Source organism: Lepidochelys olivacea, assembly GCF_965140295.1.
Source record: "Lepidochelys olivacea isolate rLepOli2 genome assembly, chromosome: 17".
Classification (NCBI taxonomy): Eukaryota; Metazoa; Chordata; order Testudines; family Cheloniidae; genus Lepidochelys; species Lepidochelys olivacea.
In genome coordinates, this window is record NC_140427.1 from 8,060,029 (window position 1) to 8,085,966 (window position 25,938).

At 39.1% G+C, this 25,938-nt stretch overlaps 1 protein-coding gene across 6 annotated transcripts in view; it reads right to left on the reverse strand.

The window, feature by feature from the left end:
• The window catches only part of SYNRG (synergin gamma), a gene marked incomplete at its 5' end in the record, with an annotated part of 71,614 nt that overhangs the window by 13,430 nt on the left and 32,246 nt on the right, over positions 1-25,938 (reverse strand). For all 6 annotated transcript variants that reach the window (XM_084650661.1, XM_084650660.1, XM_084650662.1 and 3 more), the window contains 5 exons: positions 264-857; positions 10,668-11,618; positions 16,638-16,700; positions 16,915-17,033; positions 22,516-22,652. In XM_084650661.1, coding sequence (XP_084506787.1) covers positions 264-857; positions 10,668-11,618; positions 16,638-16,700; positions 16,915-17,033; positions 22,516-22,652 — 1,864 coding nt within the window. The remainder of the gene's footprint in view (positions 1-263; positions 858-10,667; positions 11,619-16,637; positions 16,701-16,914; positions 17,034-22,515; positions 22,653-25,938) is intronic.

Genomic DNA, 25,938 nt, shown 5'->3' on the forward strand with positions numbered 1-25,938 from the left:
TTCCCCATGCAAGGTGATGAGACTAAAGTTTCAACCTTCAAGCCCATTCAATGCTTACAATACTTGCAGTATATAAAACAAAAAATAGTTAACTCTAAAAGGGCTTGATCCAAATCCCTCTGAAGTCAATGGAAAGACTCACGCTGATTTCAGTGGGGTTTGGGCTCTGGCTCCAAAGAGAAATCTCTCATTTAACCATTGATGGAATAGCACAATATGCAGATTGGAGCATATATGCTGTGAACCATCTTGAACATGCTCACCTTGAACAGAGAGGTCAAAGGTAGCAAGCTCACTCTTGATCATTTCTTCACTAGATTTCATCTTGCCTTGCGAAGTTGCCACCAAGAAGTCAAATTTGCTAATTTTTGGCTTTTCGCTTTGGAATTCTCCAAAGTCATCCACACATTCTTTTGCCATTTCAGGTAAGATACCGTTGGTAGCTAAGTCAACCTCTGGGCTTGCGTCAACTGTCACTGACTCCTTCGCTTCTGACAAAGGTCTTGAGAACTCTCCAAAGCCTTCAGTCTCATCATCACTTTGACACCTGGGACCAGGATCTTTAAAGCTTGCGAAGGCTGCAAATTTAACATCCTGTAGAACATCCTCAGTAGAAAAGGTGGTCACTTTGGAAACTGTTGTCATGGTAACGTTTTCTGAACTGCCAAACAAAGTCTCCTTCTTCTGAAGAACTGAAGTAGCTGAAGAGGCTCCACTTCCTGAAGAAAGGACAAAGGAAGAGAGCTTCCTGCTCTGATGAATGTCTTCTGTGTCAGACCAGTCATAGCTTGCAAGGCTACTTACTGCGGAGCCACTGTTATAGTTTCCAAAGGGAGCACATTTTAAGTCATCTATATCTGAGACAGAAACAAGAACACACAATTACAGACTCTCCCAAGGTCAAGTAGAACTCCCTACACTGTACATAAATGATAGCCACTAGCTGTAAATCTTCAAGATCCATAAGAATAGGTGTATTGGGTTTGCACTGGTGTAACAATTAAATATGAGGTTTAATCTAGACCTAGCACAAAAAATAACCTTAAAATTGCTATGTACAGAACTATACATTAACTCTACTTATATTAAGTGTAAAACCTTGACTTCCTGAACATTAAGTATCAGAGGGGTAGCCATGTTAGTCCGTACCCACAAAAACAATGAGTTGTCCAGAGGCACTTTAAAGACTAACAGATTTATTTGGGCATAAGCTTTCGTGGGTAAAAAACCCACTTCTTCAGATGCGTGGCTTGCAGATGCATGGCTTCAAGGTGCCACTGGACTCCTCGTTGTTTTCCTGAACATTTTATATTAAACTGTAAGTCGCCATCTTCATTGTACATACCAGTAACAAAGAAACATTATACTCAGTAAAACTAATATTTCCAGAGAGTACATACTGTACAAGTTGACAATTCATTTTCGTGGTACACTCGTTAGAGAAACGGACAGCAAAATGTAAATGTGAGCAATCCAAATATTTTATCAAATTAGCAAAATTGACTATTAGCCTCACTTTCTCCTCCCACTTCATTGCTCAGAATGTGCCCCAAAGAATAAATAAAAATATTTCTGTATGTTATGAAGATGATGTAGGCATGTAAAAAACCACTAGTTTTGTTCCTTTGAATTATAAATGAGTGAAGTGCTGCACGACTCAGACTGCTGTTCAAGCATACAAGTTTCAGGAAAAATAAGAATGCTGCAAAGATCTTTGTTTTTGCTACGTGTGTTACTGATTTAGACAACTAGATAGAAAACCAACCACATTACACAAATCTTCAATCAAGCATTTATACTCACCCAGTAGTTATACGGGCCAATATGTCCTGTTGCTGCCATAAAGGGGTGTAAGGAGGCAAGAGGCTCCGTTTGCTTCACTAAGCCCACCAAAGGAAGCTATGCAGTGATTTATTTCTGCCAGGCTCTGTCTGTTACTCATTCAACCTTTTTGGTTTTAAATTTAGATTGAGATTGTTCCATATGGGGAGGCATAAAAAGCCAGGGGCCATATACTTTTTGTGAAAGCATTTTTAAAAAGCCATGGTTGATGTTTGTTTTCAGGCTTTAACAATTGTCATTTTGGATTAGACACTCAGCGGATGCTCAGTGCCTTGGGTAAAATGGTCTTAAGATAAAGCAAACACAAACACACAATCTCTTAGCATCATTTTAGTAGAGGCTGTTCTGATAAACATTTTGGTTCTGACTGGCTTGTGTGCAGTAACAACAGTTCAGGTTTAATAAAAAGATAGTGTGGAAACAAGTTGACATTCCAGCTGCCCTTTTAATTCAGTCTGACTATGCTAGCCTGAGGATTAAACCCGCTTTTACAAAACATTTCTGCCATCATTTATTCATTTTACTGGAAGGGGAGAATACACGGGAGCTTCAGGCAGCTTTCCCGACCTGACCTGATCCACACACATGATTAATCAAGAAGTCCAACAATTGGAAGAATTGCAGGGAAGTTTAACGGCTGCCAAAACAAAGTGAAGAGCCCCTTTGTGGCATAAAGTGTCACAGATTAGATTTTTTCTTAAGAAACGACATTTGGGCTGCTGAAGCATTTGAGTGACTGATGGTATCGCCATAAGAATAAGTAGAAGAATACATGATGATCATATTATGAAGATCTGCACAGTCTACTGTGGATGACTTCTCATTTTGGCTGAGAAGGAGAAGAAGCATGTGTTGTGGGCAGATCCTAAAAGAACACATCATTGTATTCTTTCCCCTCAATCTGACTCCTGTCTCAAGATCACACCGAGGGCTTGGATTAGAAACCAGAACTCCCAATCCTTTGCTCTAACAAGTAGACCAAGCTTCCACTATAATCTCCCTGGCAAAGGCAGCAAGAAGATATTTTAATTCATTAACAATTAAATCTTTAGATCTTGCAACTGAAGCCACATGCACAGGGGTCTGGCTTGCATAGATTCAGATGTAGGATTGGAATTTAAGAGCTCCGGTCTACAAATGCTTACTCGTTTGAGCAGTCCCATTGACTTCAATGGGATCACCTCAGGTGAGTAAAATTTTAAAGGAAAGGACCCTTAGAAAATAACAGACCCTGGGTAAAATTATTTTATACCTAATACAGAGCCCAAGCAATTTATTAAAAAGCCAATAAAAATAAAAATATGAATGCAATTCTAAATGCCATAAAGCAAACCAGGTGTTATCATAAATATGGTTTTAACCCCTTTGTAAAATCAATACTGTTTGGGTAATATGTATATTGCATTGCCACTCAACAGTCCTCTCCCGCCCCCACCATGGGAAATGGAGTCTCAGTCCTTGTGATGGTTGTAACAGGCAGCAGGTTTAAAGCTTGATCCTGGTTCTCATTTAACTCATCTGCTGTGTAAAGTAAAAACAGTTTCATTTCTTTTTTCCTGAAAGGCAGCTGAGCTGCCTTCCACCAGACTAATATATAGAGAAGCAGTTGACATGTGAAAACCACTCAGTGTTGGACTCAAGGGAACTCTTCATGACGTGGGTGTTTTTATTACTGGCACAATGATGTTTTATTAGACAACGTGAAGAATCACTCCTGCAGTAGCTTATTTCCTAGAGACCAGAGATAAATTTAATGAAAAAATTAGCTTCAGTAAAAACACTGCAGCTAGAACTCCTGGTAATAAAAGCTTCATTTTACTGTAGTGGCAATTCAACCTGTTTTTTAAACGGTTGAGTACCAGCGACAGTATTTTGTCAAATCAAGAGAAAATTCACTTAACGTAGATCTGAACTAATTCTAAGAACTAAGTACTGTCTTCAACAAATACAGCTTTTATTCAAGAAATATCTGTATTCCTCATTCAAGAAACTCATGCAAAAGGCAGAATTTGAGCCAATAGAAGGGAGTGAAACATCGTTAAAAATGTATTACAGAATGAGCAAAGATTGAATCCATTAAAAAAATTCTTCCATGTGCTTTGCTTTCAAGGTACTGTAATCTTCCTGCCAAGGGAGGATCACAATGTCTGGCAATTGTTACATCAGAAAATATTTAATAATGGATATAAGATGAATAGCAAGTCATAATTTAATCTTTCAAGACTGATTAGCATTTTTGGCAACCTGAACGGCATTTCAGCCTATACTGAGCTAAATTTCATTACCAGTTTTTGAAAAACATATTGCAAAGAGCCCTGTCAAAGTAAGTCAAGCCATGAATAGATCATGCAAGACAATCTTTAATTACTCCTCTCATAAATCTACCCACCAAAAGTATATGCAAGATATTACAGGGTAATAAGGAAGTGTTCCCTGAACAGCAATGCTGGTAATTTCTTGGCTTCTTTCTGAAAGGATGAAAAATATATTTTGCTTTTTATATTTATGAGAATATAAAAATCGGAATGATAATTATTCCCATATAGTTAAATATAATCATCACAGCAGGCCCCGAACGTTAGACATTGGTATATCTTGCAGTCAGACTAAAATTCAAGTACAGTACAGTATGCATGGATCCCCAAATTACTGAAAGAAACAAGTGTGAAAAGGGAATAAAGGAGAAAGTTTGTAAGATTAAAATAAAACAGGAACATATGGCTTCCATTTAGGCTATATTAGATATGATCAGACTTGAGCACAGATCATATATCTAGCTGTTTTAAACATATGTATATATATTTAAATACCTATTTAAGTATACAGGTGCTCTAGATCATTTTAGACAGTTTTGTGTTTTTCTGAAACAGAATCGTGAAAACAGCTACACAGTCCATTTTCCAACAATTCTGAAGTGCAATATGGATGCAGCACTAGTGCTGGCAGTAAAAAAGGTAACTGCCTTCATGTTCTCCCTTGGATAAGTGCTGCCAGTTGTGTTAGCTACGTTATCTATGAATTTTGTAACCTATCTAGATATTTACCACCAAGCCATTTTGGATTGTATGTTTCCAGGAGCAGAAACATACTGCTTTAATGTATTAGTCTTCCAGCCTTTTAACATCACTGTTTCTTTCAATGTAATTTGGACATGCAAAGAATCTAGACAGGAGCAGAAAATAAAGGTCTTAGTGATCCATACAAATGACATGAACAACAAGCAAAGACTGATATTATTTCCACCTACCTCTCTCTGATCAATCTCCACAAGCAACCTAACACAATCATAAGAATACTTATTTGATCAGAGTCAAATTTATTCAAACTTCATGCACCATGAAGCCAGTGATGTAATCAGAATTGCACATTGTGTTGGCACATTAAAAAGAATGTGTAATGAACCAAGAATACGGAAAAGCTTCTTTGTATTTTCGTCACAGAAAACAATGATTTTTGTGGGAGCCTTAGAATCTTAATAGCACAGTTAACCCATACCTTAAGTACAATAGCAAAATGTTTGCAATATTTATCCTTAAATTATTTCCCCCCTCTTTACAGCATTTTCCATTTTAAAACTATCAAAATCATGTTCTCTAACAGTACGACCTGCCTGGCAACTGCTTGGAAATAGCCACAGCAAGACTCACCAGCATCACTGCTGTTGATGAGAATTAGAATACCACCTGTCAGGGAGCATATAGAAATATTGTCAGAGGATGAAATACAGTTATCCAACTGTTTCCTAGTGTTACCTATTACACATGTAAACTTGACATCCCTCATCTGAGCTGACTACAATAATCTACTTCAACCATCATGGATCAAATTACGTCTGTACACTGTCTGGAAGAAAATTTACAGGCTTGAGTTTTCTGTGTCAATGGTTTATGAGAAAACCATTCAATAGTAACAGCGACAATGATACTAATATTTAAAGGAAAATATTAATGTTGACTCAGGAGGTGATGAGAGGATATATATTTTTAAATTCATTTGGATATGTACAGGTGAAGCCTCTCACCTCTAGACTGCAGGTTTGAATTCAAGCCTGGCGATTGAAAATTGTTATATCACTTGAGTGCCATTAGGTGATCTCTATAAAAATGACCTAGTTGTCAGTTCTCTTCCTAGCAGAGAGAGGCCCATGTCACAAAAACACCACAATTGACATTAATTGGCAATTTTGTTGGCAGTCTCTGCAAAGAGCTCAAATGGGCTGAATGTGCCATAGACACAGCTTCACTTTTACCCCTTCAGGTGATCCCTCCAGGGCAGGGCACAGTACAGAGGCTCGTGCTACTGTACCTATTGGTGACTGGAGGAATTAAAAAGAAAAGGAGTACTTGTGGCACCTTAGAGACTAACAAATTTATTTGAGCATAAGCTTTCGTGAGCTACAGCTCACTTCATCGGATGCATCTGGAGGAATTAAGGGACAGATTCTCAACTGGTGAAAAATAATATAATCCTAGTGATTACAATGGAGCTATTCAATTTACTCTAGTTCATGCAGGTCTCAGAGCCGTTAATCTGGCCACTACCGAAGGCACCAAATTCACTGTTGATATATTAAAATGAAAGAAAGAAAGAAAAAAGTGTTCCCATGCGGTGGAATTAGGGAATCTTACTAAATATTTTTTTAGTTAAACAATGGTTTGAGCAGAAGCTTGCATTAGCAGAAACAGCTTGGTTTAAGCCTGTAGAATCCTAGAGCTCCAGATATTTTGGAGGATTGCTATGTACTTCTAAGCGCTATTGCTCGACTTGGAAAACTAAACCACACAAATTTATACTTTCAACTGTTAGATTCCTTAATGAGGCAGATGTAAAAGCTTTTAAGCACTTGTATTCATAGAAGCATTACACTGAGTGAGATCTTGCAATTAAACTTCTACACAACAACCAGGGGCGAAAAACTACTGACATATGGATCATGACCAGAGATAAAATTTCAACATAAAACTAAATCTAGCAAGCATTTTAATAGTCATTCACTCCCCATTCCTCCTAACTCACGTATGGTTATCTGATCAACAAAGATACAATACAACAAAGATACAATTTTAAAGGAACTCTACCATCTAATGTCTGTCAGCACTGACACTTCCAGACACTGGTCCAAAAAAAGGTTTGAGGACAAGACCTAATGAACAAGCTTTCTAAAATGGGAACAATTTTCCCTTTAAAATTTCTCATGATTTGTATGAAGAGGAACAAAAAGTTTCTACTGACTTTTTGCCAGCTTTAGGTCTTGTGGCCAAAAAGTCCAAATTAAAATAAAAATTTGGCACCCTCTTAGTCCTCAATCTTTATTACTGCTTCCTCATTTAAAAAAATTGATTTTACAAGCCAAGCTGTAAAGAGAAGCTACTATGTATGCAGCAAGCTTAGTATCATCACTTTTATACCTCATACTTGAGATTATCAGTAATAGAAGTGTAAGTGATCCCAATATTTAGGAGATCCCAAAGGAACCATGGGCTCTGAAATGGTAGATTACCACAAATCTATTTTTAACTTTGAGTAATCTGGGATATAAAAATTATACTAAAAGTTACAAATCAGAAACGAGAATAGCACCTTTCACTTCTAGGTCATCAGTGCAAATTCATTCCAGGTTAGCAGTGACCAAAAGTAGTTAGCATCAGAAGACTGTTTGGTGGCCTATGATACCTGAATTGTGCTCATTTGTCTTTTCAGTTTCCAAGGGACTTAAGTTCACATCATAAAACCCTTCACCACCCAATTGGCATCCTTGTTGGTAACAGCAGAGAAACTAAGATATGAGTCGATATTGAGACACAAGTCCCCTGTTAATCTACAGAATAACTATAGCATGGGAAGAAACTATATCAGTCGTCAGTGTTGTCAAGCCACCAACATTCCCCAACATTAGAATTCACAAACCTGCCCTTCCACCCCAGACAACTAGCTGATTAAACTTCCTTCTCACACCCCTAGTTAAATCATTTGAAGCTTAGCCTGGTATTTAAAGTTTCAGAAGGGCACAGAAAGTAAGCTCAAAGTACTTAATTCAATTTGTTTCAAGAACTGCAGTGCATTGTACTCTGATCTACAAGCAGAGAGGCAACTTCCCGTCTAAGGAGATACTATAGCTTTAAACTTTGTATTTTTCAGGAAAAACAAACATTTCGGGACTACAAACAAATTACACACATCCCCACAGTTTCAAAATATGCCAAGATAATATTTATTAACACAGCAGGACTTACAGATCACAAAAGATAGTGATACATAAGAGCTCTTAAAGGAGTCATTAGAATAAAGCATGCAGGTCAGTATTTGCAGAAGAGATATCAAAGCAGATTCGAGAAGGCACATTCACACAGGAAATGTTTAGTTGAAATAAGACATTAGAAAAGCAGCAAAAAACCTGATGTGAATTAAAATACACAGATTTCCAATAATGCTGAAGAAAAGATACTTTACAGGTTTGCAAGTGCAGCAAATTGGATAACCCTCTGAGGATATTATGAGCAAGGGAAGGCTCTTGCTGCAACACTGAACTTGAAACAAATCAGATGCATGCATATAACATGACTAAACACTAACTAAAATGCTTTAGTGTTGGAGAAAAGGTTAAATTTGGTATAAAAGAAGGTGCCTGGTTGAAATTAACAACATGCAGCAAGTGCTCAAAGGGTTATACCAAGTATATGCAAGAGAAATGCAACATTAGTATAGTTTACCTTCCACACCAAGAATTATAGCAAAGTTTAAAGAGACAGTATCCCCTTTAGAGACAGTTCGGAAAGTTATCTCCCCCCCCCCCCCCAAAAAAAAAACAACAAACAAACCCTATAGCAATTCAAATAGAAGTGAGTGTTTTCTACCCTTCCCCGTGCCTACAATCAATCTGTATCACGTGGACAAGGACCCTTGTATTGCTGTGCTAGAATTAGAAGAGTCAAATACAATGCTTTACAGAGCCCCACCTAAAGCTATTCTTCATTTAAGACATTTACACAGCCCGGGCAGACAACAAAAATGGTTCCCAATGGCTAGTCAGCCATCTCTCTGTAACAAGGACTACAAAGGGATACTGTCCCTTTCTGACATTAAATATACAGATCAAAGGAAGTGAAAAAAAATCTGCTTTTTAAATTATGTAAACTGAAAAAAAAGATTTGAACATCACCGGTTCATAGCTTGAAATGTATCGAACATACATAAAGAAACACGTGAGCACAAAGGGTTATTTTAACAAATATAGTTCAGAGCAAGCTTGATTACGAGACTGAAACAGGAAGGAGGTAGCGTAAAACTCCCCTTGTGAAAATATCTAATTTGGCACCATGAAAGAATACAGACTTTGTTTTAAGTTTCAGAAAAATAGCTTCTAATTAGTACTTCAAAATTCAAATTTTTAGCATCAAGCACATGATGAGCTAATCCTTTAAAACAAAACAAAAAACCCCCAAATACCCTTTCCTGCCACAAATTGCAGTTATCAATTACTGGTTGTTGTGGCCAATGAAGCTCAGATGTAGGAGAAGAGCTACATAAAATCAAGCTATCACCAAAAGAGGCTAGAAAAATATTAGGAAAAAGTGCTTTCAAAACCAAAGTCAACACTCAAGACACACTGTAGGTGCTACCTTTTTGACAGCCCACTGAACTTGGAATTTTACCAAGTCATAATATGAAAATTAAACATCTTTGCTAATAAAATTATTCCTGAAATTTTATACCCTGTTAAAGAGTATCTTCCATGCTTAAGATGCCAACTTCATTTTCTCTCCCTTACTTAAAAATATCATATAATGCAAAATTACAGTACTGTATCTTTTTTGACCAGATCTGCAAAAATGGAAGAAATATTTCATATGGAAATAACCAATTCTTGCAGCAATAGCTTTTACATTTACAGTTTGTGTGCCCCGCAATTCAAAAAAGCCTTTGACTGCATAATACTTGTCACTAGAATACAGTAATATTTCCCATATTATTAAAGGCCACAAAACATTTAACTACATCTTATTCTCTATGTACATATAAAAAGAAAAAACAGGACACTTGGGAAATCTGTTTTATGATATGCAATAAGATTGGAAATACTTAGTTCATATTCTCTTAGGAGTGCTTTCATTAAGAGAAATTAAAAAGGGGGTAACCTAACAAGGAAAAAGTAAGACTCGCTTGGTTTTAAATTTAGCTCCAAAAGTGATTACCATGCGAGCATGTACAGGCTCTTTGCATGATTACTTCCAGGAATGGTATTAACTCTAAAAACTAATTGTATTCCAGTTACAGTAAAACTGTATTTAATACCTTCATTTCCAGTACTGCAGAGCTCTGGCTAAGTAAATGCATCCCTGCTTTGAAGGGAATATATACTAGTGTCATTGGGTAGAAAGGTTTTCATTAACAGCACAAATTAGTGTTCCACCTATATTTTCAGAAGCACAGAGTGGGTCAAGTCCTCCAGCCAGGTGCTTAGCTGAAACCAAAAGACTAAAGTGAGGCTTTCAATACCACTGATCTAGCTCATACAAATGGAATGACATTGTTTGCGTTAGAAGAGCTTCCATTTGAATCCCTGCTAATGGGCAACAGTCCTACAACGTGATCAAACCTCAAAAATAAATCAGTATTGATTTTAAACTACCCAATCTATTTATAGCTATCTAAAACAATGAACGACAGCACTGCCCTGCTAAGGGACTGGTAGCTAGCAGGTAGACAGGTTTAGAAGCCTTTCGCAACTGAAAGACTAGTGCATAATACTGTAATTTAGCACACAGAGTAACATTATCGAAATCTCCATCACCTACATTACCAGAGCAATCTAACCAATTCCTCACCTGCTGCTGGCGGATGCTGGCCACTAACTGTTGGCAAATCCAAAGAGCTATCAGACATGACATGCTTAAGATCTCCTCCCACATCAGCCAGTTTCATGTCAAACTGAACAGAGAGCGCATCTTCAGAATCCTCCTTGCCGACGCTGCTGCCCCCAATGGAGGGGAGATCCAGAGACTTGACAGAAGCAGAGTCTTCTTTGGCCTGCTTGAAAGCTGCCACTTTGTCTACCAGGGATTTATCCATGTTGCTACACATGGAAGAAAACTTGTTAGAATGGAAGTCGGAAAAGTCGTCGTCACTTTTCACTGAAGGGGTGCTGTCTTTCAGTTCCTCAACACCTGTTCCAGAGCCCTCCAGAGAAAGCTGTTTAAAGATATCATATTTGGTGGGAGCAACAGCGGCAGAATTCTGCCCACTTTTCATTGCACTGAGAGAGGAGACAGCTGGAGGAACAGGATTGGCCTCTTGCTTAACAGCTTTGTATTTGTCATCCATTTTTTGTTCAGAAAAGACACTGCTATTATTGAAAGCCATAAAATCTGCAAAGTCATCTTGTCCCCAGACTGATATACAATTAGACAATCCCCCGAAAAGGTTGAATTCTCCAAAGTCGTCAGCCAAGCTCAAGCTTTTACCGGGTGCTGGTGCAGGAACAGCAGCAGATGTTGGAGGTGGTGGTGCAGGGAACGAGGTTGATTTTGATGAACTAAATGCAGCTGGAAATGAAAGTTGTTTGTTCTCTCCAGTGGAGGAAAAGAGATCTATGTCTGCCAGATTCAGAGAGGTTTTTGCTTGTGTCTGTTGCTTTAACTGTGCAGTTAGAGAGGGGAAGGATGCAGGGAAAGTTTTCTCTTTTGTAGGTGGGTCTAGTGGTGAGATGCTGTCAGCGGTTTTAAAATCTGTGAAACCGTCATCGGTTCCTGCAGATTTGAATTCTGCAAAGCTATCTCCTGAAGGGGAGAGGGAAAAAAATCAGAACAATAAGTAGAATCTTGAAATGAGAACAAGTATGTCATATTCATACCATGCATCAAACAAATTATTTCATGCAATGTCAAAATATTTTTATGCAAACCTATTCAATTTGCCAGCTACGGGTGTATGTTAAAAAAACAAAACTAGGCTTCTATGCAATTTTGGTGAGGTCTCCAATTATTATTCCAAAAATTTATAAATCCTTAAAGTAGCCTCAAACCATATCAAACTCAGCTTAGAAAAAGTTCAATATCAACACATTCTTATGAGCGACAAACTTAGGTGGTGTTCAGTACTGTATGTTGTTTGAATACTGGACAGATCCTTTCCCCTTCCCACGTACCTCATACTTGTCGCTGCCAAGAATTAAATTTGGAATTTCACTTGTGCCAGCGTTTGTATTTGCCCTGTTATCGATGCCAGAAATATGGCACAACTATTGCCAAAATCTTCTCTGACCTTCTCTCCACCTCCCTACCCCAAGTCCACACTGTCAATTTCGAAGTCAGAGCAGTGGCACATGGTTTTCTCACAGGATGGCTGCAGGAAGCCAGAATGAAAGCAGCACTGACAGGCTGAAAGGGGAGTATAGAGGGAACAGACTGATCGCCAGAAGCACCTGGCTTCAGAGAGCAGACAGTGACTTTTTTTTAAAAAAAAAAAAAAAAAAGCTTTTATTTATTATTACGTCAAAAGAAGGCTCAAGGCATAACAGGACTTTACCAGAGCGTGTGTGATGGAAAACACAACTAACAGGAAGAAATGCACCAAAATGCCAGTCCAACAAAGCATAGCCATCATCTTAACTAGTCACCTTGCATCATTTTAAACCCTCCTTTCAAAAGTCTACCCTTTTCTGTTTCTATCAAGTGCAAAGAGAGTCAAGCATCCAGAACTTTACAAAACTTAATCTAGTCACCTTCATGACATTCCAGCTTCTGTTAAGACTGATAACTGCAACTCAAAGTCAAAACTGAACTTGAACCCCATCAGACTAAAACATACAGAGCTGGCTGGCATGTAACTTGTAACAAAAGCATCAATCAAGAACTTATTTGGATTTTAAAAGGACATAGTCAAGGCATTTCTTACAGCGTTTATGTTGTCTTTCTTACTGATTATCAAAACACCTTAGCATGGCCACCAGGGAGAGGGAAGGGAAATTTGTCACAGGCCCCCTGTTTGAGAGGGCCCCCAAACCTGTGGAATCTGAGTAAATGGCATTGTGTCTTGTACAGGGATTCCACTCACTCAAAATTTGGCCCGGGTGCCACTCCATTAGTGGAGAGGAGGCCAGACCAACCCTGAGTGATGCTGTGACCCTATGCGCCAGGTCACAAACCATAGAGCAGGGAAGCAGGCCCAGCCCCGACAGTACAGTAGCCACCGCTGTGGGGTGAGTGCAGGGCAGGCTAGTTCTACCCTCCCTACCACCCAGGTCCTCACTTTTGGAGCGGGGGAGCTCAATTTCAGATTTTTCCCCAAGTCTCCAAAACTTCTACGTGGCCCTGTACCTTAGAAGCCCAGAACAAATCTGTTCCCTTGCTAAAATATCCCCCTTCCATCACATCCACTCACACTGCTTATTGTGCAATGGCCCATGACTAGAACTGTTAACACCATTTTTTGGAGTTAGGTAGGGAGCAGTTCTTCTGAAGAAAGTAGGCAGAAGTATATAAGCTTTGCAAAAAGGCATAAGAAAAAAAAGTCAGATTTGGAATCAAAATATGATGTTGTTCCTTTTGTTTTGTTACTGGAGCTATTTGTAACTGCTTCCAGGTTTGAGACGGGTCAGAAATACAGTGCAGCTTCTCTTTCCTAATGCAATCAATATCTTTACTCCTTAATGCAAGACTGGTTTGGGGATTAAACACAAATAATCACTGAAGGACCTGAACTTGCGAAGTGCCGAGCGACCTGACCTCCTAGTAAATTTGAAGGTGATCAGCATCTCGAATTGGACCCAAAAAGAGAATCATAGAATCATAGAATAGCAGGGTTGGAACATTCATTGCCTCAACACAGTGTTGTAGAATAGTTGTGTTAGGGAGCCTATAGATTAATAACTCACACATTATCCTTCTACACTGAGAGAATTATTCATAAATGTAAAAATCTTCAGTTTTCAGATCACACCTTAAATATAAAATATGTAAGGCCTTTCGTTTTCAGTTTTTACCAATTTTTACTGAAAAATTCCTGGGTTTACCCAGCTGCTATTCAGTATTTATCAATTTTCACCCAAATGTCGAACCACTCCAGTACACAAAAATACTGATTATGTTAAGAAAATCCAATCCATTACATTAGGTAGATGTATTTTATTTTAACAACAAACTAAACTAAGTGTAAATGTGAGGCTGTTCGTTAAAATAAGGCCATATAGTGGAACATACACACACCTATCCGCATGCATATGTGGATGCATTGTTAATGTACAAATCATGAAATGAACCACAGTATTAAACTGCTTTTACTTTCAATACCTTTCCATTTCTCTATTTGTTGCTTTTTTTTCCTGTCCTCTTATCCCACAACGTTAATCCTGATATTAACCCAGAATTCCCACCACCACACACACAGATTTTCACCCATTTTTTAGTCTTTGTAATAAACACTGATAAATTGCAGGAAATTTGAAATAAAATAAAAACTGGAAAGGAAGGGCCTTGAAAATAATACAGTTTAAGTGACTACAGTTTAAATCGTAAAGACGCACATTTTCCCTACATAGAGGAATTCAAAAGTTCTCTTTTCTAGAAAGACAATGTTTGTGTATAAAAGAAGAAGTTTTTACCCAAACACTTTACAGCATAGAAAATGCAGCTTAAGCATAAAGACAGACAATTTATTCTACAGTACATATCTGTCACCTCACAAATATGGGGAAATCAAAGTATAATTTGTTTGTTAAATTTATGATGTTAAACCCATTCACCAGCATGATATATTTGCAGACATGCTACTTGTTATAAAATATGCCTCAACTACTTAAACAACAAATGTCCAGTACTGCACATACCCAGATTTAATTCGATTCATATTTTACAAATACACCATTAAGATTCAAGTCACTTTCACAAATGTCAGGTTTCAGAGTAGCAACCGTGTTAGTCTGTATTCGCAAAAAGAAAAGGAGTACTACCGGCACCTTAGAGACTAACCAATTTATTGGAGCATAAGCTTTCTTGAGCTACAGCATCCGATGAAGTGAGCTGTAGCTCACGAAAGCTGATGCTCAAATAAATTGATTAGTCTCTAAGGTGCCACTAGTACTCCTTTTCTTTTCACAAAAGTGATAATTTTAAACTAAATTTAAGATATGGAAAGATTTGAGAGAACATTAGTTACAATTATAATAGGTGGACGTGATCATCACTTGAAGTATGATGCGAGCTAAAAAAAATTTCCTCAATTCACCTGGTCCAACCATATGTTTTAGATGCTGCTTTAAAAAAAATACAAAGAATTTTGTGAAACTGACAGTCATTAACCAAAATTAAAACATCACAGCAAACTAAACTTACTGATGAACTATAAACTTTTCCATTAGAAATGTAAGCTGGTAAAAGGGTTAACAATGGTGAAAGCTGGTCAGTTTACAAATCCAGAAGCAACTTTTCTCTTTCCTTGCAAGCAATAGACAGCTGCAAGTCGAATGAAATACTCATAACAGTAATTTAAATGCCTGAAACTGGAAAGGTACTGGGCACACACTAACTCCACAGATCATCACAGGAGTTTCAGATGCTCATGCCCTTACTGTGTAACTTAGTAAAACTAAGGAGATTTTGGCACAATTGTCTCTGTATGTAGTGAACAGATTCTTGATAATTTCTGCTTACAAGTACAGTGAAACATATTGGTAGGGTGGCAATACAGCAGCATTTCCACCGCTGTTAAATTAGCGATACATTTATCCTGTGCTCTGATTACTGATATATGAAGCCAATGGAGTTGCAGAGGGTTCTTCTTTCCCATCAGATTAAAAGGTGACAGTACTGTTTATGTTATGTAAATATATATATTATGTATAGATGGCCTGTTCAGGAAAGAGCTTAGGCAGTTTTCACTTACTGCAATTACATAGTAATAGTATTTCAGAGGATAACTAACATTTATTTTCACATATTCCCACAAATAAAATTGATTGAGGGCAAACTCTAGGCCAGTGATACTCAGACCTCAGTGGTTCAGGAGCCAAATTAGCGATCAACATCACCCAAAAAAGCCACAGTAGTGTGAATTCATTGTTTCATTTGCAATTATATATTCATATTTAAACAGTATGGCAGGGGAAATATTCAGGGTATATATACTTACAATATATATTATTCTCACAGCAAAATGATTGACCAAGTATTATTTTATCAACTACAATTGGTTAATAACATAGTAAAAGCATCCTGATTGGTTAATAATTAAATCACACAGTGTTTTAATATCACCTGTGGCAAAGAGCTGAAGGAAACACATTAAAGAGCTACTTGCAGCTTGCAAGCATCAGTCTGAGTATCACTGCTCTACGCTAAATGAGTAGCACTTTATTATTGTGGTACTGTATACCAAAAGCAATACATGGCTTGAGCTGTACCATAAGAACAGAAAGCTTCCACAGAAATCACCATTTGCCCTGAAATGCTGCATTGCACACCTTTATGAGGATGTACAGTTCCTCACTTTTAAAGCAAGTCTACAGGAGAGATGACAAAAACCTACCAAAAAGTGATTCCAAAATTGCACCCACATACACCTCCAAAGCAGGGACCAATCTTTCCATAAAAAACACATGACATTGTGGACTATGTGTCAATGATAAATTTTATGATATTCTCAAGATACTTTTGGCTCATTTGTGGTGCTGTAGGGGCTTTATCCTAAAATTCTAGCAGTGGGAATTCTGCAGTTCATGCAGGACCCTAAAAAAAGCATGCAACGTACTGAAAGAGCCTAACCCCCTCTCCCCCCCCACTTTTGTAAAATCAAATTCTTACCTAAGTATTTACTCTCTGGTGGTTGTTCTAACTCTCGGAAAGCACTGTATTTGTCTCCATAATCTACCATGCATGAAACAAAAAAAAGAATTTCCATTAAGATATTGTGAAATTAGGCTACAATCAGCTGTGGTACAGATTAGATTGGCACAGATACAATCATCTTGCACTCTAAACATTTCATATTAATATTTTACCAATGTCACAGGCACTACTGAAGTATGAAAAACAATGTTAAATTACACATCGTGTTAACAATTAAACAGTTTTTGTTTACCTCCAAACATAGCTGCACTTTCAGAAGGCTTTTCAACTGCAATTCCTTTAAACACAGCATATTTATCCGTTGAGGAAGGTGTTTTAGTGCCAGGGAGTGGAATCAGCAAAGAAGGAACACTGAACGAACAAACAAACAAGAAAAGGAAAAAGCTCCTAAGCAATCTAATTTCTTCCATTATTTAAAGCAAGCAGGATATTAGGAAGTGAAACAGCAACTTCTTAGCTTCTGTCTAAATTGTGTGTATTAACTCAAATGTGCTCTATCAAACATATGATAAAGTACTTATTTTACTTCTGCACTTTTAAAAGAGTTTTATGACGTACGCTACATTCATAAAAAGAAAAGGAGTACTTGTGGCACCTTAGAGACTAACCAATTTATTAGAGCATAAGCTTTCGTGAGCTACAGCTCACTTCCTCAGATGCATATCGTGGAAACTGCAGCAAGCTTTATATATACACAGAGAATATGAAACAATACCTATTCCCACCCCACTGTCCTGCTGGTAATAGCTTATCTAAAGTGATCATCAGGTGGGCCATTTCCAGCACAAATCCAGGTTTTCTCACCCTCCACCCCCCGACACAAATTCACTCTCCTGCTGGTGATAGCCCATCCAAAGTGACAACTCTTTACACAATGTGCATGACAATCAAGTTGGGCTATTTCCTGCACAAATCCAGGTTTTCTCACATCCCCCCCACCCCCATACACACACAAACTCACTCTCCTGCTGGTAATAGCTCATCCAAACTGACCACTCTTCAAGTTAAAATCCAAGTTAAACCAGAACATCTGGGGGGGAGAGGGGGAGGAAAAAACAAGAGGAAACAGGCTACCTTGCATAATGACTTAGCCACTCCAAGTCTCTATTTAAGCTTAAATTAATAGTATCCAATTTGCAAATGAATTCCAATTCAGCAGTTTCTCGCTGGAGTCTGGATTTGAAGTTTTTTTGTTTTAAGATAGCAACCTTCATGTCTGTGATCGCGTGACCAGAGAGATTGAAGTGTTCTCCGACTGGTTTATGAATGTTATAATTCTTGACATCTGATTTGTGTCCATTTATTCTTTTACGTAGAGACTGTCCAGTTGGACCAATGTACATGGCAGAGGGGCATTGCTGGCACATGATGGCATATATCACATTGGTGGATGTACAGGTGAACGAGCCTCTGATAGTGTGGCTGATGTTATTAGGCCCTGTGATGGTGTCCCCTGAATAGATATGTGGGCACAATTGGCAACGGGCTTTGTTGCAAGGATAAGTTCCTGGGTTAGTGGTTCTGTTGTGTGGTATGTGGTTGTTGGTGAGTATTTGCTTCAGGTTGCGGGGCTGTCTGTAGGCAAGGACTGGCCTGTCTCCCAAGATTTGTGAGAGTGTTGGGTCATCCTTTAGGATAGGTTGTAGATCCTTAATAATGCGTTGGAGGGGATTTAGTTGGGGGCTGAAGGTGACGGCTAGTGGCGTTCTGTTATTTTCTTTGTTAGGCCTGTCCTGTAGTAGGTAACTTCTGGGAACTCTTCTGGCTCTATCAATCTGTTTCTTTACTTCTGCAGGTGGGTATTGTAGTTGTAAGAAAGCTTGACAGAGATCTTGTAGGTGTTTGTCTCTGTCTGAGGGGTTGGAGCAAATGCGGTTGTATCGCAGAGCTTGGCTGTAGACAATGGATCGTGTGGTGTGGTCAGGGTGAAAGCTGGAGGCATGCAGGTAGGAATAGCGGTCAGTAGGTTTCCGGTATAGGGTGGTGTTTATGTGACCATTGTTTATTAGCACTGTAGTGTCCAGGAAGTGGATCTCTTGTGTGGACTGGACCAGGCTGAGGTTGGTGGTGGGATGGAAATTGTTGAAATCATGGTGGAATTCCTCAAGGGCTTCTTTTCCATGGGTCCAGATGATGAAGATGTCATCAATATAGCGCAAGTAGAGTAGGGGCTTTAGGGGACGAGAGCTGAGGAAGCGTTGTTCTAAGTCAGCCATAAAAATGTTGGCATACTGTGGGGCCATGCGGGTACCCATAGCAGTGCCGCTGATCTGAAGGTATACATTGTCCCCAAATGTGAAGTAGTTATGGGTAAGGACAAAGTCACAAAGTTCAGCCACCAGGTTAGCCGTGACATTATCGGGGATAGTGTTCTTGACGGCTTGTAGTCCATCTTTGTGTGGAATGTTGGTGTAGAGGGCTTCTACATCCATAGTGGCCAGGATGGTGTTATCAGGAAGGTCACCGATGGATTGAAGTTTCCTCAGGAAGTCAGTGGTGTCTCGAAGGTAGCTGGGAGTGCTGGTAGCGTAGGGCCTGAGGAGGGAGTCTACATAGCCAGACAATCCTGCTGTCAGGGTGCCAATGCCTGAGATGATGGGGCGCCCAGGATTTCCAGGTTTATGGATCTTGGGTAGTAGATAGAATATCCCAGGTCGGGGTTCCAGGGGTGTGTCTGTGAGGATTTGATCTTGTGCTTTTTCAGGAAGTTTCTTGAGCAAATGCTGTAGTTGCTTTTGGTAACTCTCAGTGGGATCAGAGGGTAATGGCTTGTAGAAACTCGTGTTGGAGAGCTGCCGAGCAGCCTCTTGTTCATATTCCGACCTATTCATGATGACAACAGCACCTCCTTTGTCAGCCTTTTTGATTATGATGTCAGAGTTGTTTCTGAGGCTGTGGATGGCATTGCGTTCCGCATGGCTGAGGTTATGGGGCAAGTGATGCTGCTTTTCCACAATTTCAGCCCGTGCACGTCGGCGGAAGCACTCTATGTAGAAGTCCAGTCTGCTGTTTCGACCTTCAGGAGGAGTCCATCTAGAATCCCTCTTTCTGTAGTGTTGGTAGGGAGATCTCTGTGGATTAGTATGCTGTTCAGAGGTATTTTGGAAATATTCCTTGAGTCGGAGACGTCGAAAATAGGATTAGATAAGCTATTACCAGCAGGACAGTGGGGTGGGAATAGGTATTGTTTCATATTCTCTGTGTATATATAAAGCCTGCTGCAGTTTCCACGATATGCATCTGAGGAAGTGAGCTGTAGCTCACGAAAGCTTATGCTCTAATAAATTGGTTAGTCTCTAAGGTGCCACAAGTACTCCTTTTCTTTTTGCGAATACAGACTAACACGGCTGTTACTCTGAAACTACATTCATAAAAGATCTGCAGCGACAATATTCTCATGCCAACCCAGTTCATCTTACACTAGTCACTATCTCATTGAAATTCTATCAACACTACTCTGGGCCAAAACAGTAAATTCTCCACCCACGGAGAACAGAGATGCCTTACGTGCATTAACTTCTTGATTCTTACTTGTGACAGAATATGGGAGTGAACTGTTCTAGATATGCACCACTGCAGTTTTTAAGCCAGAAGAGCACACACACACACACGTGAAAAACACTGGTTTCATTAATCACATTGTCCAAGATGGTTTAAGGGCATGCCTTCTTGATGGGACCGGAAATGGGTAAGAATCACAGGCTGCCTGAGATTTTGCTAACTCAGTGCTTCCACTTCTGCTTTTGATTACATTTCATTGCATATTGCAAAAATAACAAGAGAACAGATCCATTATTCCAATAGGAGCAAGAGATAACATTTGAATTTCTACACAGCGAAGGTCACCGAGTTCAGGTAGCCACAGTTCAGCAATGTCAGGATTATGCCATAATTACAGGAACAGACCTTTTTGCACATGAACATATTCTAGTTAGTATAATAAACTGCCATAATAACCTGATACTGGGTTAGCAGTTCTTGAAAGATTTAAACACGTACTGCAAGAGCTTCGCTTTCCCCCCCGCCTTATCAGACCTTGGCAGCTCTGCAGAACATCATCCTTTACATAAGAATGACTGCATTTTACCTCCAGTTTGTGTCATTTAACACCATACACATTGAAAATATGAATGAATTTCTATGGCGTTCTTTGGCCTGGAGCAAGAATCTTTCCACAGCCATTTAAATCTCCTTATCAGTGACCTGCAAGCTACACACAAACCCAGCACTTGCATGTGCAGTCTAACGGTGGCCCGTGGGGCTTGCAGAATAAGACACAGAGCAATGTCAAAAAATGTAGTTTATGGCAATATAATTTAATTTCACATCACTACAATATAGACAGTTCGATATCCAATCTTGACAAATACAACAGTTAATCTGGTGTACGCTATAGATGGCTTTTAAAAAAAAAAAAAAAAAACCTCAACACATCCATAAGCAAATAGACTGCAGCTCATTGTAACATTCTATCCAAAACTGAATGCTCTTACAACAACTGAATAAAGAGAACTACTGCAGGGGAAAACACTGATTTCTCATGACCCTCCAATTCCAATTACGGAACTTTAAACAAAACTGTGCTTACAGACTTGTAAATGCTTTTGCTAAGACTTCCATTAACAGAATAAATTTTATTAATTGCAGAACTACGCTTAAAACAAAATGACTAAATAAAATATGGAGCATCTTCAGATTAATGTAGTGTTACTGATTTAAACTATCAAAATGAAATCCCTTTCATGAAAAGCGATGACTCAGACTGTAATTTTACGCATGCTGCAGCTGAACAATTCATTCTAGTATCTTCCTCTGATGTCACTGTCAAGGAAGCAATCTACATATAAGAACAACCAGTTCAGTACATACAGACCAAATGTTTTGTTCCTAAAATTAATTAAAATTAGGGAGAAGCATATTATTTTGCCCTGCATAGTATGAGAAAACAAAATTTTGGGGCTTCCTGACCATAGGACGTTGAAAGTCAGAATTCTGTGAAAGAATTCAAACTCAAACAGGAAGCTTTGGATAGTTACTTCTCTACTCCACACTGCCTAACCCATGACTGTATTGAGGCAATACCACTCTCTCAATTAAATAAATAAGGGCCACCAGAATAGGAGAGGCGTTGAGCAACCACAATGCCAGTAGACCTCTAAAATTTGAATGAAACAGACTTTAAATGGGATTTCCAGGCAATCACCACAACTCAAAGTCAGGTACTAAATAAAAATTGGCCAAAATGGAAAGGATGAGAGGAGCTAAAAAACCCCATCCACTGGAGAGCCGTGGCCTTTTAAAAGAAAACAGTCTGACGTTTGATGCTCTCTGCATGGCGTTTATGGCCTGATCAAAGGCAACTGAGGTCAATGGAAAGCTTTCCATGTACTTCAGTGGGTGCTGGATGAGACCCTTAACCAGGGTAGTTAATGCTAAGTGCATAGCTTATCTGTCCCAATTCATTTTTCTGAGAGCACAGGAATGAGTGGATTGCTACATGTAAAGGTTTGAGCCTAATGCACAGCATGAAAGAACTCACGATTGTCAGCAACAGAATAAACACTTGAAAAACCTATTCTCAAAGCTTTATACACAATTTATCTCAGCATGATGAATGGAATTCTAAAGAATGGTCAGCCATCTATAGTACATTAAATGTCAGTTTGGATACACTGCCATTAAGATTTCTGAAACGGCTGCTGAAACAAACTGCCAGAGTCAAGATCAGGTGACGGTATGAAATGATGGGTTAGAAAGTTACACAAAGAAAATGTTTAATTGCTTTTAAAAGAATATTTAAGTTACTGAAAAGAAATTCAGAGATCTACTCTACCTGCTCCGGTGCTGAGAACTGGTTGCTTTGGAGGATCCAGATCCCTCCCCTTGGAAATCGGTGAAAGATTCATCGAGTGAGCCAGACTTTGAAGCATCCTGAAAATCCTGGAAGTCATCTTCTTCTGGTTTTACCACCTGGATTGCATAAAATCATGAGACCCGCCACCATTTAACACGGGAAAACACATTCCCTTGACATTTTAAATATATATAGAATAGTTTTTGCCTACTCAGTACATTTTCTATATACTTCACTGCAAAGTCTTAATATACAAATCAATAGTTAAAGGGAGCAGACAAAGCCCTACAAAATGTTATTGAAAGAAACAATTGAGGGAAATGGGGAATGGACTACATGAAACAAAAGAGCTTTTGTCAATTTCCATAATCTATGATAAAAAGTGAATTAATGTTGGAATAAAGGCACAAGGTAAGCTTAACTGTAACAAATATCTTTTACTCATTCATAAAAAAAGCACAGCACCACCATCTGCAGTAAAAGCTTCCTTATGCTGTCCGACAAACATGACTAAACCTTGCTTTGGAAGATCCGCAAATAGACGCTAGATTGTTTACTCTGCAAAGCCACTGGGCACTGAAATGGTCAGCAATGGTGCCAAAGGTTATTTTATTATGACGGGGTGGACATCTGTCCTCGAAAGAATGGACTGAGAGAAGCAAAGCAATTCATTTCACAGAGACCACTGAAGAACCAAGAGGTAGACACATGACTTTGTAAAGCCCTTTGATAAGTTACTAGTACTAGTTAAATTCACTTTTAAATTAAATGGTCTAAAAACATGTGAGGCCTCTGAATCTAGCCACAGAAATAAATATCAGGACCCTGAATACTCCATAAGCATATAATTGTGCTTCAGAATCCATGTTATATGGAGCAGTTATAGAGTTTTTGGTCCACAATTAACAGAGAGGACCAGGCTGTGTTGCAGCATGGAGCTTAACAAATGAAGGAACTTCCTGATTAGAGAGAGTTCTCTAGTGGCTGCTTAAAGCATGCCTCTGTGTTTATGTCCTCACACTACATGATGAGAAGTGAGAGAATCTTTCTCTCTAAAGAAGGAGCAAAGGAAAGGAAAGACACCTCCAGACTGTCAGAGTGGTCAGTGAGTGAGGGAAATGGAATATCAGGGAGGAGACCTGTGAAAGCAGCAGCAAGGAGACAGAGAGCCCTGTCTCACCTCAGCAGTAGAGCCCCATAGCACAAATGGCTCTATTACAGACATTTGATTTTCGCAACTCAGGCAGCTGGCCTTGCAGGAGCCAAGATTTGAGCAATTCTGGTTTAACAGAGAAAGCATAAGAATATCAGGTAAATAACCTGGTTGCTGCTGTTGCTGATATCCTATGTGTCCTCCTCCTCACTGAAGAATACTCCAAAAGTGAAACATGAGCATTTGATGTCCATTTCATAGACAGACAATATTACATATTAAAGGGGCAAACTTAATAGGAAGTGCCAGAAACAAGGGGAAACAGATGAGACTTCTATTACTGCAGTTCACAGTCTTACTGAACATTGCAAATATGGAACATTAAAAGAACTAATATGAGACAAGATGGTTGTTGGTATAAAAGACCAGTTTATCAGCACAGGTTCAGTTAGACCCAGATCTCACACTAGCAAAACAATAGCAAAAGTGAGAATGCAACAATAAAGAAACAGCAACGTGGCTTACATGCTACAGCATAAGGAAGACTGATCTACTAGGAAGGGATATTGCAAAAAGGGATCTGGGGGTCACAGACGATCACAGGCTAAATGAGTCAGCAGTGTAACATTGTTGCCAAAAAGAAAAAAAGCAAACATCATTCTGGGATATATTAGCAGGAGTGTTGTAAGCAAGACACAAGAAGTAATTCTTCAGCTCTACTCTGCACTAATTAAGCCTGAACTGGAGTATTGTGTCCAGTTCTGGGCGCCACATTTCAGGAAAGATGTGGACAAATTGGAGAAAGTCCAGAGAAGAGCAACAAAAATGATTAAAGGTCTAGAAAACATGACCTATGACGGAAGATTGAAAAAACTGGGTTTGTTTAGTCTGGAAAAAAGAAGACTGAGGGGACACAGTAACAGTTTTCAAGTACATAAAAGATTGTTACAAGGAAGACGGAGAAAAACTGTTCTCTTTAACTGCTAAGGATAGGACAAGAAGCAATGGGCTTAAATTGCAGCAAGGATGATTTAGGTTGGACATTAGGAAAAACTTCCTAACTGTCAGGGTGGTTAAGCACTGGAATAAATTGCTTATGGAGGTTGTGGAATCGCCATCATTGGAGATTTTTTAAGAGCAGGTTAGACAAATGCCTATCAGGTATGGTTTAGATCAGGGGTTCTCAAACTTCATTGCACCACGACTCCCTCCGACAACAAAAATTACTACACGACCCCAGGAGGGGAACTAAAGCCTGAGCCCTGCCATCCTGGTCGGGGGAGGCCAAATCTGAAGCCAAAGGGCTTTAGCCCCAGGCAAGTGGCCTATAACCTGAGCCCAGCCACACAGGGCTGAAGCTCTCAGGCTTCGGCTTTGGCCCTGCGTGGTGGGGCTGAGGCTTTGGGCTCAGGCCCCAACAAGTCTAACGTCAGCCCTAGCAACCCCATTAAAAAGGGGTCCCGACCCACTTTGGGGTCCTGACTCACAGCTTGAGAACCGCTGGTCTAGATAATACTTAGTCCTGCCATGAGTGTAGGGGACTGGACTAGATGACCTTTTGAGGTCCCTTCAATCCTGCAATTCTATGACTGCATCAGACAATATTGACACAGTAAAAAGAAAAGTCGCAAATGGGAAAAGAGCAGTCAAATCAAAGTTACAACATAAGAACAGTGCACAAATAGTAAGTGGGAGATCAAAGAACCGTAACAGGAGGGAAGCTTAGAAAAGCTGTGGAAGATGTAGCAAGACACCCAGCCACAGCAGGCAACATCATCCAGCAAAAGAGGCAGAATGTAGGAAATGCCACAAAATGGAACATTTTGTAACATACAGGTCATCAAGAGTAGTGAAAACAATCCAAGAAGGAGAGTGTTATCATCAGACAATGAGTCCATACTTTTAGGGATCATATCCTCAGTAGAACAGACAACACTTTGGAACACAAGCATGAATCTAAACAGTTGAAACCTTTACTTAAAATTTATAATGGAGCAGCCATCACTGCAATCCCAAAAAAAGATTATAATCCATGTTGAGATGGAGATTTGCAAAGACCAAATAAAATTCTACATGGGGCTAGTAACAGCACATTGGATGTTTGTAGCCAGTTGCTTGGGATACTGGAGAAAGGATGGAAAGTTCTTCAACAAATAATATACATAATACAAGGACTGACAACTCTCCTACTAGGTTTGCCAGCAATACAAGGACTATACCTAGTAGAAAACCTGGATTGAATGTATGGC